Source organism: Enhydra lutris, unplaced genomic scaffold (assembly GCF_002288905.1).
Source record: "Enhydra lutris kenyoni isolate GAN:26980312 unplaced genomic scaffold, ASM228890v2 scaffoldscaffold64, whole genome shotgun sequence".
NCBI lineage: Eukaryota > Metazoa > Chordata > Mammalia > Carnivora > Mustelidae > Enhydra > Enhydra lutris.
This window is the reverse complement of record NW_019154148.1, coordinates 8616776-8631950: the sequence shown is the minus strand read 5'-3', so window position 1 is coordinate 8631950 and position 15175 is coordinate 8616776. Positions and strand designations below refer to the sequence as shown.

Below are 15175 nucleotides of genomic sequence, written 5' to 3'. Positions count from 1 at the left end.
AGCGGTAGGGAAGGTTAGCCTCTGACACACAGAGATCCACACTACCCCTTTTATAGGACAGCCTCACAGTGCCCCTATTCCTCCCAGGCCCCTCCTCGGTGCCGTGCCCACCCAGGCCATCTCTCCCCACGGCCCCTTTTTCAGTTGCTGGCCTCTGGGTCAGGAGCCCAGCATCTGGCCAAAGGTCTCAGAGCTGGGGCCGCAGCCCGACCATAGCCCTGCCCTGCCCAGAGGGGCCCCCTGCAGTCTGGGCACTCTCTCACCTGTGTCCCGAAGAGTGGGGTCCCCCATGGAGCAAGGCAGGAGGCCTGAGTGTGTAGTGTCAGACCTCTGTACCCCCTCACCCGACCCAGGCTCTGCTTGCTTTGTCCTCACCCTCCATCCTGGTCAAAGATAACAAAAAACTCAAAGTGATTGCAAAACACACTGAAGAAGTCCTTGTAGCCACTGGATCTGGAAGGTCCTGATAGAATAGAAATCGACCTGGCTCTGCCCACAGCGCCGCTGTAGGGACAAGGAGAGGCTCTCAGTCACTCTCCGTGCTGAAAGAAAGGCAGCTGGGAGAGAACGCTCTTCTAAGGCTGTGATACTAGTCAAGGCACTTTCCCTCTTCTGCACTTCCATGTCCCAGTCTGTGAAATGGGCACAAGGCACAGGTCTTGGAGACCATGAACAGGACGGCGCAGTGCTGGCAGTCTGGCCGATTCCAGGCCAGACTAACCCGTCTTTCACCATCTCCCTGTCCTTCCTCTGTGTCTCCCCGGCAAAGGAACAGTTCATTGAGCTGTGCAAGACGCTGTACAATATGTTCAGTGAGGACCCCATGGAGCAGGCCCTGTACCACGCCATCGCCACCGTGGCCAGCCTGCTGCTTCGCATCGGCGAGGTGGGGAAGAAGTTTTCCGCCCCACCAGGCAGGAAGCCCAGGGCCGGTGCCGCTGAGGAGGACGAGCCACCAGCCCCTGACCCCACACAGGACCCAGCCCTGGAGCTTCAGCCTCCAGCTGCAGGGGACCCCCAGGCCAAAGCCGGCGGGGACACCCACCTCGGGAAGGCTCCCCAGGAGACCCAGGTGGTGGGTGACGGGGGTGGTGGCGAGGGCCGGGGCTCCCCGTCCCAGCTGCTGTCCGACGACGAAACCAAAGACGACATGTCCATGTCCTCGTACTCGGTGGTCAGCACAGGCTCCCTGCAGTGTGAGGACCTGGCTGACGACACGGTGCTGGTGGGCGCGGAGGCCCGCGGCCCCCCGGCCCCCACCCGCGGCGGGGGCACTGTGGACACGGACTGGTGCATCTCCTTCGAGCAGATCTTGGCCTCCATCCTGACAGAGTCCGTCCTGGTGAACTTCTTTGAGAAGAGGGTGGACATTGGACTCAAGATCAAGGACCAAAAGAAGGTGGAGAGACAGTTCAGCACGTCCAGTGACCTCGAACAGTCTGGAGTTTCAGGCTGACAGGGACCTGGCCTGTCTCTCCTCCCTGCCCCCTCCCCCCTCCTGTTCTGTTTGCTCTCTCAGGACACACCTCTCCTGTTCTCCCTGGATCCAGTGAGCTGTAAATGGAAAAAAAGGCAGAATAGCCACAGTAGGGCCCAGACAGAGGCTCCCAGTCCCTTCTTCCTGCCTGCCTGGCGGGACCTGCCTTGGTCCCTGTGTTGTCGTGTCAGAGGCCGCCCATCCTGGCCTGCTTGCCCAGTGCCTCTGTGCCCCGTTCTGTGGCCAGGCCACACCGCACCTTCCACACTTGGGGTGAGGGGGTGGGGGTCCTGGTGCTCTCTAGGAGCCTGGAGCCTGAGCCCCTGGCTCAGCCCCTGGGGTGCACCAGAGCGGACCATGAGGGCATTACTCTATATCCTCTCTCAGCTTGTCAGCCTCACCGTTAACCTTACAAGCACATCCCTCAGGTCCTGATAGATTTCCTTGTATTCATTTCGGTTGGCAGAAAATCACACTGTGCGCAATGCCTTAATAAACCCCCGGAAGAACTCAATACCACACTGTGTACAGAGCCTTCATGTGGCCTCAGCTACTGCTTGGCTTCTGGCTTCCTCCCAGGTGGGGGACCCAGGACATGTTCCAGGGGTTCTGGCCACTCAGACCCCCACGGGGTGGGGCTTCAGGGCCCCCAGGGAGAAGGACGACACAGAAGGTGCTACTGCAGGCCCAGAAGAGCTCAAGCTGACGTCTGCCAACGGGGGAAGTCCCAAGCTCCACAGGTACAAACAGCCTGGGTCCAGTGTGCAGGTGTGGGCTTGGGCCTAGACCTGGGCTGTAGCAAGCACTTGGGTTCAGTAAGGTGTTGTGGGGCCACAGGTGATAGACCGAGCCAGGAGCACTCCCTAGCTTTGCAGCAAAAGCTGATCTTCAGTGTCTAACATTCAGCCCCCCATCCCCACCACATGGGGCAGCTCTTCTACCGAAAGATACATCTGAGGGACACCTTGGTGGCTTAGTTGATTAAGCGTCTGCCTTCAGCTCAGGTCATGGTCCCAGGGTCCTGGAGTAGAGCCCGGCATCGGGCTCCCTGCTCAGCCTGGAGCCTGCTTCTCCCTTTACCTGCAGCTTCCTCTGCTGGCTCACTCTCTCTCTCTGACAAATAAATAAAACCTTAAAAAAATATATGCAGATCTGAGGCTGGGAGGTTTTTCCTCTGTTTTTTTGTTTTTGTTTTTTTTGTTTGTTTGTTTTTGTAGGTTGGCTCCATGCCCAGCCTGGAGCCCAGTGTAGGGTTTGAACTCACGACCCTGAAATCAAGACCCTAGCTGAGCTCGAGTCGGTTACTTAACCAAGTGAGCCACCAAGGCGCCTCTGTTTTTGTTTTTTAATTTAATAGCTTTATTGAGGCATAATTTACGTGTCATAAAATTCACTTATTTTGAGTTATAATTCAATGATTTTGAGTAAATTTATAGTGTGACTATCACCACCATGCAATTTTAGAATACTTCCATCACCTGAGACATACCCTCCTACCCATGTGCAGCCAATCCCTGTTTCCACCCCCAGCCCCAAGCAACCGCTAATCTACTTTCTATCTTTAGATTTTATGGCTGGTTGTTTAAATAACAGTCTCCATGATTTTACCTTGTTCACAGCTGCTGGGTCCCGTCTAGTAAACGCAGCAAAACAACAGCAAGGAAACTGAATACCTTGGCTTTCTTAACAACAACAAAAAATGTCAATCAATGTAACTTCCTTTCTAGTATTTACACAAACTGACTACATGCTTTGCCATAAAGTAATGTCAAAGGGCTCAAACCAGAAAGACCATATTCTTGGCCATAATGAAATTAAGTAAAGATAAACATAAAAATTCCACAAAGTTGGCAGTTTTAAGTCTTAAATTATAATCAATTATATTTAAATAATGTGAAATTTGGATATGTATTTTATATATCATGTGGAAGTCTAAATGTGAGAATATACCAGAGAAACAGAAGAATATAAAACAGGAATCTAGCCTTTCATATGATAAAAGAATATACAAAAATGTACAATAGTACTTTCATCTATTAATCATTCAACCTGCAATGACATTCAAAATGACAACTAGAACAGTAACACTAAAAAAAGATGGATAATACAAGTAAAGCTTTAAAAATATTTTCCTTCTATAAGTGAATGTAATTATATTTTAAAACTGCTTACCAGGTGATGTTGTACCAAACCACGTCAATTTTATAATTCCTAAGAAAACTATATGAAGTTTTAAAATTTACATATCTGTTGGGGCCCCTGGGTGGCTCAGTGGGTTAAAGCCTCTGCCTTCGGCTCGGGTCATGATCCCAGGGTCCTGGGATCGAGCCCCAAGTTGGGCTGTCTGCTCCGCGGGGAGCCTGCTTCCTCCCCCCTCTCTCTCTGCCTGCCTCTCTGCCTACTTGTGATTTCTCTCTCTCTGTCAAATAAAATCTTTAAAAAAAAAAATTTACCTATTTGTTGTGAAAGGAAAAGTAGAAAAATGATTTTTTCCTAGTATTTAAAATTACTTAGTTTTTTTTTTAAGATTTTATTATTTATTTGACAGAGAGGGATCACAAGTAGGCAGAAAGGGAGAAGCAGTCTCCCCACTGAGCAGAGAGCCCGATGCGGGGCTCGGTCCTAGGACCCTAAGATCATGACCTGAGCCAAAGGCAGAGGCATAATCCACTGAGCCACCCAGGGGCCCCTACTCAGTATTTTTTTTAAAGATTTTATTTATTTATCAATGAGAGAGAAATGCAGAGGGAGAAGCACGCTCCCCACATTGCTGGGAGCCCAACTGGGGGACTCATTCCCAGGATCCTGGGATCATGACCCCGACACTTAACTGACTGAGCCACCCAGGTGCCCGAAGATTACTCCGTATTTTTGTGTTTTTTTTTAAAGATTTTTATTTATTTATTTGACAGACAGAGATCACAAGTGGGCAGAGAAGCAGGCAGAGAGAGAGGAGGAAGCAGGCTCCCTGCTGAGCAGAGAGCCCCGATGTGGGGCTCGATCCCAGGACCCTGGGATCATGACCTGAGCCGAAGGCAGAGGCTTTAACCCACTGAGCCACCCAGGCGCCCCTGTGTTTATTTTTTTATCTTTTTCAAACCTGAACCCATACCGCATATAAAAATAACTTAAGGTTTTAGAGAGAGTGCACGTGCCTGTGGGGGGGGGGCAGGGAGGCAAAGGAGCAGAGGGAACAGGAGAGGAAGAATCTCAAGCAGACGCTGTGCTCGCTGGATCTCACAGTCCCAGAGATTGTGACCAGAGCCAAAATCAAGTCATACGCTTCACTGCTTTGCCAGCTGAGCCATCGAGGTGTCCCATGAAATTGTTCTGCTCTTTTCATTAAGCATAAAACACTCTTCAGCTGCCTTCTGCTTTTAGCCACAATAACTCAAACAGGTGGGAATAAACAAAGACCACCCAAATGAGAACAGGGACTGTGCATCTGGAGCTTGCTAGAAAAGGAGCCACCCATCATCCCTTGCATTTGGCAGAGACTCAAGGTAGAGGAGTGGGAAAGCCTTAAGCGTGAAAACGAGGAAAGGTTTCAGGGGGTGCGCTGATTAGAGGCTGTTGGCCTGGAAGGGGAAGCTGGCTAACTGGAAGGATTTCTTCTGTGTTGGTGTGAGGAGCATAATTGGCTTTCTCTGGTTGGTCCTGAGATGAAGACGGAAGTGCAAAATATAAGGAAATTGGCCCTCATTGACTGAGCCCTGTCTGTCCTAGAGGTTGTAGGTTGGCTTGGAGGGTTGGGGGTTGGTTTTCATGTGTGATCTGGTCACAGTCCGTTTGTAAATCCAGCCTCTTAAACATTTTTTAAAAGATTTTATTTATTTGAGAGAGCTCACAAAGTGAGTATGGGGGGGGCGTGGCAAAAGGAGGGGGACGCTGGATCACAGGACCTCAGGATCATGACCTGACCAGAAGTCAGATGTGTAACCGACTGAGCCACCCAGGCGCCCCTCAAACAATTTTTTAAGCTAATTTGTTTTTTTTCCCCTAATATATGCTACTGTGCAAAATTTGGAAAATATAAACAACTTTAAATCTTCTATAACAGTAATCCCCTCCCCACCCCTGGAAATAAATAATGCCTGGTTTTACCTAATTGTAATTATATACTGTAACTTCTTTGCTTCCCATCAATACACATGCAGCATCTGCACGGGGAAACTCAGATTGTCTGTAACGGACCTGCACGATGGTCCGTTTAGCACGTCTACTTCCTTTTTCCTGTTCTACGTCAGTGAACCCTAGTACATAAATAATAAATCTGGGTGAGTCAGATTGTTTTCTTAGAGCAGGGGTAACTGCTCTAAGACGGTTTTCCATTTTACCCTTCTACCAGGATCCGTTAAGAAGGGTTCCTCCCACCAGACCCTTGTCAGGGTGTGGTGATGGAACTCTTGGGCTGCCGGGCTGGGACAGAAGGGGTCCTGCCCCTCCAACCTTTGAGGGGGTCGCGGCTGGGCTTTCCCGGGGGCCTGGTTTCGTCCACAGCTGCTTCCCGTCTCCGGAAAGCGTGGGGCTCATGAGCCACCCTCCCGGGATCCTCGGTTCTGAAGCCCTCGGGCTTGGGCTCAAAGGTTACCAAAGGCCGCCTCCGCCCAGAGGTCCTTCGAATTCCAACCCCGATCCCCAGGATTTGGGCCGCAGCGGGGAGGAGCCCACCCGCTCCCGGTGGGCGACTAGAAGCTGCAGAGGGAACGGCGCGGGCAGAAGCCGGACCCGGGGCGGCGCTGGAGGCCCGGCCCTTGCAACTTCAATCTTCCCAGCGAGCCCGGGCGAAGACGCGGGCTTAGAGACGGGGGCGGGCCTGCTCCGGGCAGCAAGTCGGTGGTGACCCGGCTGACCCAAACCCCTTGCGATGCCCGACTGCCTTGCCTGGGCAGTCACAGGGACCACGGCTGACCGCCGAGACGCTAGGCGGGCTAGAGAGGCCCGAACGCGTGGAGGGTAGCTAGGCGCTGCAGGGGCGGGCCGAAGCGCAGAGCGCACGCGCACGCGAGGCGCGCCGGGGTCTAAAAGACACCGAACGCGCGCGGAAGACGAAGCCGGAACGGACAAGAGCATAGGGCGCATGCGCAGCAGTGACGGCGTCCGCAATGGCTCCCCCACAGCGCGTTTGGGTGCTGCGGTGCTGCCGCTGTCGCCTTTTCCAGGCGCACCAGGTGGGGCGGGCACCGGCCTCCCCCTCCTCCGGGCGCGGAGAGGGCGGGCAGGACTTGGCGGGGCCGCGGGGGGCCGGGCCTTCTTTGTGTGCCTTGTGGCCGCCAGGCGCGGGCGCCGTCTCCTGCGGTTGCTTGGGTCTCCCGGACGCCCGGACTCGGTTGCTTGGGTCTCCCGGACGCCCGGACTCCTGACGGTGACTGGCCCTGAGGACTGGGTTTTGCTGTCCCGCCAGAACGTCGTTTCGGGCTTTTTTTTTTTTTTTTTTTTTTTTTTTAAGTTTCCGGCGTGATGGTTATGCGTAGAAACCGGGGGTAATGGTTTTTGCGGAGGCAGCCTCGTGGCTTCTTGCGGATAGTTGGGGAAAGCAGGTTGAGGATAGCCCCCTCCCAGAGCGGCTCGCTCTTAATTTCACTACGAGAGGGATTACTGCTTTTGAGACTGAGACACGACTTGGCGTGCCCTGCCGTCCAGCTCTTAGCTCCGTGGTGTCTCCCTCCCGGTGATGAGGGGCTGTTCCCCAGACGGTGAACAACCCTCGCATGGAGCGTTTTAAACAAGATACTCGGTATTTCCAAAAGGTACTGCTTCCTTGACTGTCAAGACGCAGGAGAGGGGATGTCACTTAACCTGTTTTCTCCTGGATTGCATTTCATCTTCCTGCTTGCTGTCACCTAATACTGCCGTCCAGCATACCTACTTCTTGACAGTTCTCGCTTCCCCCTGGTTACCTGCTCGTCTGCTGTGTTCTGGAAAAGGATAACATCAAACTCACTCAAAATGAGTGTTTAAAAGTCAGATGCTCAGTATGCACCTTAAGCTTGCTAAGACCCCCCAAGGGCTACCGGGGGGCTCAGAAACTGTTTTTACTTCACTTTTTTGCACTGTGTTTTAGGAGTTGAGATTCAATGGAAATCGTTTCCATTTTTCAGTTATTACACATATGTAGTATGCATTCTCACGGTCATTTTCAACTATGAGAAATTATTTGAAACTAAAGCGAGAAAAGAGTTAAGGGTAATTGCAGATGGGACCATTTCACACACTGTCTCTCTCCAGACTCCACACCCCTAGAGCTAGCCACTTGTATGTCCTTCCAGACCTTTTTTTTTTTTTTTTAAGTGCATTTCTTACCTCCAGATGTACCCATAGAAGGCGGTATTTTTATGGTGTTTGAAGATAGGTGCTAGAGAATCAGAAGTGCTGAATTGGCAGATACACCCACAAAAATTTGTAGTAGGTGCTTTAGGTGCTGCTGTCCTCCTTAGAATCCTTTTGGGTACTTCCCCAAGAAGACTGATTGTACTAGGATCATACTCATATTAATTTTCATGTATCAACCCAGGCATCTTGATGTTAAGCATGCAGCTTCATTCCATTTTTTTAAAGCAACGTTGTGTCCCTTGATAACACTCTTTCTTGCTATTATAAATGGACTCTCCCATTACCTTTTCTAACTAGGTATTCACTTATGTAAAGGCTCTATTAACTTTATGTAAAGGCTCTATTAACTTTGTACTCAGCCCCACTCTATTTAATTGTCTTACTGTTTTTAGTACTTTTTCATTTGATTTTCTTGAGTTTTCAGGTAGATAAATCATATCTGGGGCACCTGGGTGGCTCAGTGGGTTAAAGCCTCTGCTTTCGGCTCAGGTCATGATCCCAGGGTTTGGAGATCGAGTTCCGCATCAGGCTCTCTGCTCAGTGGGGAGCCTGCTTCTCCCTCTCTCTTTGCCTGCCTCTCTGCCTACCTGTGATCTCTGTCTGTCAAATAAATAAATAAAATATTTTTTAAAAATCATATCTATAATGTTATTTTTTTCCTCCTCTCTGGTTTTCATACCTCATTACTTTTTCTTTCCCAATTCCATTGGCAGAAATTGAATAGTAATTGAGATTTTTGGCTTGTTCTTGATTTTCATGGGAGTGTTGGTAGTGATTTTCCAGTTTTAAAGCTGAATGTAAGGTGTTTTTTCATGTTAAGAGAGAACCCATCTAGTTAAACTTTTCAAGAATTGAAATTAAAGGTTGTGGAAGTAGTAGAGATCTACTTGACTTTGTTGCATATGGACAGCAAGTTTTTCCAGCACCATTTATTAAATAGTCTGTTTTTTCCTCATTCCTAAAATGCCACCTTTATAATATAGTAGCTTTTGGTAGCTTTTTTTTTTTTTTTTTTTTATATGTTATTTTTTTTTTTTTTTTTTTTTTTTTTTTTTACATATATGGTGATTTATTTTTAGGCTTCTATTCTTCATTGATCTTTAAAAATCATTATTATTCAGCTCTACCTGTTTTAAATAATCATCTAAGCCAAATTTCTGGAATTTCATTGTAGGAGAAAAAGGGTCTGAAGTGGACATGCAAAGCTTGTGGAGAGAAGCAGTCATTTTTGCGGGTGAGTCTTGAGAAACAGGGGTTCTAACAGCCATGCCAGAAAGCGGGTGGGACCCAGCCCTACAGAAGCGTGTTACTGTGGAGCCCCAGGATTCCAGTATTGGGACAAGTTCCCTAGACCTAGAACTTTTGCCCCGTGGGTTCCTGTTCCTTCAGGAAGTGAACTGGATGGAGCAGTGGCTAGAAAGTTCCCTTCATTATTTATTCAGTTAGCAAGTATTTACTGAGCACCCTCTGTGTGCAGGCACAGGAGAAACAAGGGAAGGCCAAACTTTGTCGTTCTTGCCCTCACAGATCTGCTCACGTGGAAGAGAATCTGATGCACACACACAGGTTATTTAAAACTAGACTGAGGGGCGCCTGGGTGGCTCAGTAGGTTAAGGCATGTGCCTTTGGCTCAGGTCATGATCCCAGGGTCCTGGGATTGAGCCCCGCATCGGGCTCTCTGCGAAGCAGCGAGCCTGCTTCCCTTCCTCTTTCTCTGCCTGCCTCTCTGCCTACTTGTGATCTGTCTGTCGACTAAATAAATAAAATCTTTAAAAAAATAAAAATTAAAAATTAAACTAGACTGAGAAATGCAAGGAGAAGGCAGGGCCTGTAAGGAGATGACCGGGGCCATCAGACCCAGCCGGTGGGTGTGTGTCAGTGCACACAGCGTTCGGGTGAGGTGGGCTCAGTCAGGAAGTGGAGGCCGTTAGGAGACACTCGAGAGAGAGTGTATGGACTGAAGGAAGCTCGGGGTAAAATCTCTCACTGAGGCCACTTCAGTCCTTTGCAGGCGAGTTCCTGTTGCGCCACCTCATCTCTTCACTACCACCAACTGTCCTGCACCCTTTGCCTCACCGAGCCCTCGCTCACCTTCTCTGGCCCTTGATGCCACTTCTCCGCCTCAGCTTCTCATTCTCCTCCTCCAGCCGTAAAGCCTTTCCTTTCAGACCTTGAAACGGTCCAGCGCCGCACTCTCACAGCCTTTGTGCGCGTTGCTGGGGCTTCCCCCAGCTCTTCTCGTTTTCCTGGTTTAGATATTATGTCCCAGTGTGTTTACATGAGTATCATTTATCTCCTGGAAGTTCAAGCTTCGCCGGGTTTGTTTACTGATACACCCTCTCACGTAGCACAGTGCCTGGCATGATAAGTTTACTGGCTCACCCAGTAAATATTTGTTGAATCAGAAAATGACCAAGCCCACAGTGATTGGCATTTAGGCTGATTTTCGTTTTCATTGTTAAGAACAGCTGTGCAGTGAAGCTTCCTACAAAGACCTCTTTCTTGACCAATTATTTCCTTAGGACAAATTCCTAGAAGTCAAATGCTATTTCAAAGGATATCTTTTGACCAAGGTTCTTTTAGTTTCAAATAGAAAAACAAAACAAAACAAAACAAAAAGAACACTTCAGGATGGCTTCAGCAAAATTTAAAAAAAAAAAAAGACTGGCAAGGTAACGGGGTATCTTGGGGCTTGCAAGGGAGGAGTTTCTTCCCTGAGCCCTTGAAGGACCAGCCCCAGAAACTACAAAGCTGCAGACGACGCAGGCATCATTTTTTCTTCCCCTGGTTTCCTTGCACCCAGATTCTCTCTGTATCTTCCTTCCCTGTTCCCTGCCTCCTCTCCTTCCTTTCCTCTCTCTCCCCAGATAGTTCACGGTGACATACTCCACCCACAGACCACAGACTCTCACTTCAAGCCAACTAGAGTGGCTGAGTCCCAATTAATAAACTGGGAGAAGCAATCTGATGGGCTCCGTTGACCCAGATGGCCACATCTGGTCAAGCCAACTGGGATGGTGGGAGTAGGGACGATCAGGTCATTGGTCAGCAGTATAGCTGCTGAGGCCCACCCCGAAGACAAGGAGCGGGCTCGTGAGCTAGTGACTGCTGCTTGTTTTCCATGTCAGCATGTATTTCCAAATTCTGGAGGGGAGCTCCTCTCGCACCTCCATGCCTGTGCAGTTGAGCCTGGCTTCCTGTAGGCTAGGCCACAGTGACACACAGACAACAAAACGGTGGTAGCCTGACAGATAGAGTTGTCTCTCTTGTTCAATCCTGGGAGGGATTGAGAGCAACAGCGTGGCCATCCTTGGTGCCATCATGCAGGTACCCAGGCTCCCTTCATCTCAAGGTCTTCTTACTCCCCGAGGCCTGTCTCCTGCTGCCTGCGGCCACTGAGGGCCAAAAACAGGAAGGAGCTACCCAGGAGGCTTTTAGGGGTCAGGCTTGGAAGTGGCTCACATCCCACTAGAAAGAACCTTGTCTCCTGGCCACCCTTGACTGCAGGGAAGACTAGAAAACGTTGTCCAGTTTGTGCCCAGATGAGGGGAGAAGGATTTTAGCATTCAGCTGTGGTCCCTGCCATTTATGCTAGATGTCAAGTAACGTCTTGCAAAGCTTTTTCATTTCGTTCTTCAGTTCCCCTCTCCCCCTCTCACTTGAACTTGCCCCAGCTGGGCTTTTATTCCCCACAGTGCAGTAAAAGGGCTCCTGTCAAAGTCAGCGGTGCTCTCCATTTGCTAAAAACAGTAGTGAGTTCTCAGGCCTCCAGGGACTTGACCTATTGGGAGCATCTGTCACAGTTTGTCATTTCCTCCCCCTCAAACACTGTGTTCACTTGGACTTCCAGTCATCCCACTCCTAGTTCTCCTGCTGTCTCTCTGGCTGGGTTTCAGTCCTCTTGGCTAGCTCTTTCTAAGCTAGCCAACTTCTAAATTTGAGAATCGCTCTGGCTCTCAGTTTGTTGGCCTCACTCCCTTCGCCCTCTGAGAGGAGGTCATCTGACTGTTCTGGGATGTCTGTCTCAGACCCCACGCCCAGCCCTGAACCTCCCATTAAGGGCTCTACTGGTTCTTGGATAGGCATCCAGAGACCCCTTTCCAAACGGAAGGCCTCACCAGCCCCCACCCGCCTGCTCTCCCACAGTCCTCCCCCTCACTTATGTGTTAGTTGTTTGGGCTTAAAACCTGGAGGATATCATGACTCGTCTTTTTTTTTTAAACACTCTTCGTCCAGTCCATCAGCAGATTTTGTCAGCTCTGCTTTGCGGATGCGCCCAGCCTGACCACTTGCTACTCCAGTGGTTGGAGCCACACCACTGTTGGTGACACCCCCTGCCACCCGCCCTGTTGCTGCGCACAGCCTGCCCTCAGCATTGCAGCCTCAGGTCCCGCTAAAACGTGTGCAGGGCCAAGCCACTCTCCCCAGCCTTCCAGGTTAGAGCAAAATCCCTGGTCCTACAGACAGGGCCAAGTGTGCCTGGTACAAAATGAAAATGGAAGGCCCCTTGTTCAAAAGCAGAAAAAAAAGCCACGAAAGGTACTAAAATAGTAAGTTTTTCCTTTCTTTCCTGGTCTCTCTTGACTCCTCATAATGTTTTTAATTTACTGTGGCATGTCTTCCTAAGTTAAGAAAAACCAGTGTTTTAAATTATTAGCGTGAATTTTACCATTGGTATTGTGCAACACCAGTTTGTTTGTTTTTTTTAAGATTTTATTTATTTATTTGACACAGGAGAGAGATCACAAGTAGGCAGAGAGGCAGGCAGAGACGGAAAGGAGGAAGCAGGCTCTCCGTGGAGCAGAAAGCCCAACGTGGGGCTCGATCCCAGGACCCCAGGATCATGACCTGAGCTGAAAGCAGAGGCTTTAACCCACTGAGCCACCCAGGCACCCCGCAACACCAGTTTAAAATGCAAAGAGCATTTAGCCGTGAGCCAAATAACATAAGAGTGTTTACTGTATATGCAGAATCATCCAGATTGTCCTCCTTGGGTTTTGGATCTCATACATGCCTATGTATTTCACTGTTCCCAAAACAGTGGAAATGCTGCACAAAATTAATTCAGCTTTTTTCTACTTAGTGATATGCACACATTCTGCCCACACTCCCCCTCATCAGCTCCCTGATGTGTAAGGAAGGACTGAGAGGGAAAGGAACGAGGGTCTCCCTTTCTTGCCTTTCCCTTCAGTGTCCTCCTTTTCAGCATCGGTGATCAGCTGTCTAGGCAAGTAACTGAAATAAAAGATATGACAGGGTTCCTTGGTCATCTGTGTATGTTTAGAATACCCTTGCCTTTTATCTGCATCTGAAACAGGTTCTTGTTCTGTGGAAAGCCTGGCTTCTCAGGCTGTGGGTGCCCCCCCATACTCAGGTGTAGACAGCAAACACTTAGCGTCTACGCTCGGACTCTCCGTGAACACTCCCACATGTTTGTTGTGAGTCTGCTGGAATCCTGTGCTCCTGGGTCATTGAGCATGCTGTGAGCGAACAGTGCAGCAGAAAACTATGGGCGTGCATAGCGTGTGTATCCCTGCTTATAGACACGACCCATTGTCCCATGAGACTTCACTTAATGCAACACAAGTTCAAAGGTAAGATTATTAAGAATTTCAAATTAAAAAAAAAAATGTTTTCAAGATGGCAGCAATAAAACAGGTCTCATGCCCACAAAGCCAGCTTGGCCTGTGGTAGGGACTACACTCAGACCTCACCTCCTGCCATTTTCCCTCAGACCACTCAGCTCTAGCCATGTGGCTGCCTTATGGTTCCCCCAAAGTGCCAGGCACAGGGCCCTTACTCTCGTGTCCTTTTCATTGCTTCTGTTGAATCCTACCCCCAGGTGCCTACATGGCTCTGGCCCTCATATTTTCTTGTTGTGTGCTCAGATGTCAGCCTAGTGATCTGTTCCCTGAAAACCCTATATAAAATTGTCTGCTCTGTCTCCACTCTACCCCTTTCATTGCCTTATTCTCCTGGGTAGTACTTCTCATCATCTGATGGCCACATAGTTATATGCTTATTGTCTGTCTCCTCGCACTAGAATGTACACTCCAACATGACAGTGATTTTTGTCCACTCTTGTATTGTATTGTCCTTACCTGGTCCAGGGGCCTGGCACATAATAGGTATGCAATAAATGTTAAACAAATGATTGCTAGGTGGGGAAGAAAAGGTACTTCGTTGTATTTTGATTTATGTTCCTTTGATTATCAGTGAATAGTAAGTATCATATTGTATGTTTATTGGCGGTTCGTGTTACTTCTCTTCCAAATTTCTTGTTTACATTCAGTAACCATTTAGTGTGGGGTTTGGGGCTGAGTGTGTCTTTGATATGCAGAGTTCTGAGTGCTTTAGAAGGACAGCCAGAGGGGCACCTGGGTGGCTCAGTTGGTTAAGCGACTGCCTTCGGCTCAAGTCATGATCCCAGAATCCTGGGATTGAGTCCTGCATTGGGCTCCCAGCTCCATGGGGAGTCTGCTTCTCCCTCTGACCTTCTCCCCTCTCCTGCTCGCTTGCTCGCTCTCTCTCTCTTCAAATAAATAAATAAAATCTTTAAAAAAAAAAAAAAAAGGACAGCCAGATAGCCCAGAACTATTAGTCCCTGAGTTTAGTTTGTAAATAAACTACAAATAAATAAATTGTAAATAAACTACAGACTTTAGTTAGTTTGTAAATAAATCACTCCAGAAATAGTGGTCAGTCATCAGGATTTCTGCATGTTGCTTCTGGGCCTTGCAAAGTACAGCTTTCCACTTCCTGAGGTACATCACTAATGGATCTGTTTCTCAGCATTCCATCCACGTTTCTTAAACTTACAATTTTTTTTGTTTTTCAGACTTACGGTGAGGGCTCCGGTGCTGACTGTAGACGCCATGTCCAAAAATTAAATCTGCTACAGGGACAGATTTCAGAGATGGCATTCAGGTATAGTTGTTTGAGAAGGGCATGGTTATCTTGTCTTGGCCTGCATTCACCTTGAATGGTTAGTGGAAGTAGAAGATGGAGAAATCCCTTAGATTTCCATGTGATGATTAGTTCCCCTGAAGGGTCTTCCCACTGAAAATAACTAAAAATGCTAACTGTAGTATTTTGAGTACCCTGATGAGATGGCAGGGAAGTAAACGAAATATCAGAAGTCAAAAATAAAGCAAAAGCCAAAGTCCAGAGAGTAAGTGCCTGAGCTGCTCCGGAGCTCCCATTTACATGGCTAGGAAGGGTGTGGGGGACAAAGACAAGGCCTATGGCCTGGTCAATGTGGGAGGGTCAGTAGGAAACCACCACCTAAAGTTGAGTCCCCAAAATACTACACCCTCAGTGGATGAGCAAATGAACTAGAAATACACCCTTTCTGCAACGGGGAGC

At 48.9% G+C, this 15175-nt stretch overlaps 2 protein-coding genes across 5 annotated transcripts in view; both read left to right on the top strand.

Annotated features, from left to right (window-relative positions):
• LOC111158850 (TBC1 domain family member 9B) overlaps positions 1-1996 on the top strand; it is a 38881-nt gene extending 36885 nt beyond the window's left edge. For both annotated transcript variants that reach the window (XM_022521134.1, XM_022521133.1), the window contains one exon: positions 770-1996. In XM_022521134.1, coding sequence (XP_022376842.1) covers positions 770-1456 — 687 coding nt within the window. In that variant the 3' untranslated portion in view covers positions 1457-1996. The remainder of the gene's footprint in view (positions 1-769) is intronic.
• Positions 1997-6543: 4547 nt separating this feature from the next.
• LOC111158854 (MRN complex interacting protein) overlaps positions 6544-15175 on the top strand; it is a 31028-nt gene continuing 22396 nt past the window's right edge. For 2 of the 3 annotated variants that reach the window (XM_022521141.1, XM_022521139.1), the window contains exons 1-3: positions 6544-6648; positions 8985-9044; positions 14649-14737. In XM_022521141.1, the coding sequence (XP_022376849.1) occupies positions 6583-6648; positions 8985-9044; positions 14649-14737 (215 nt within the window). In that variant the 5' untranslated portion in view covers positions 6544-6582. Of the gene's footprint in view, positions 6649-6933; positions 7228-8984; positions 9045-14648; positions 14738-15175 lie in introns of those variants that run through there. The other variant, XM_022521140.1, reaches the window with a different exon arrangement.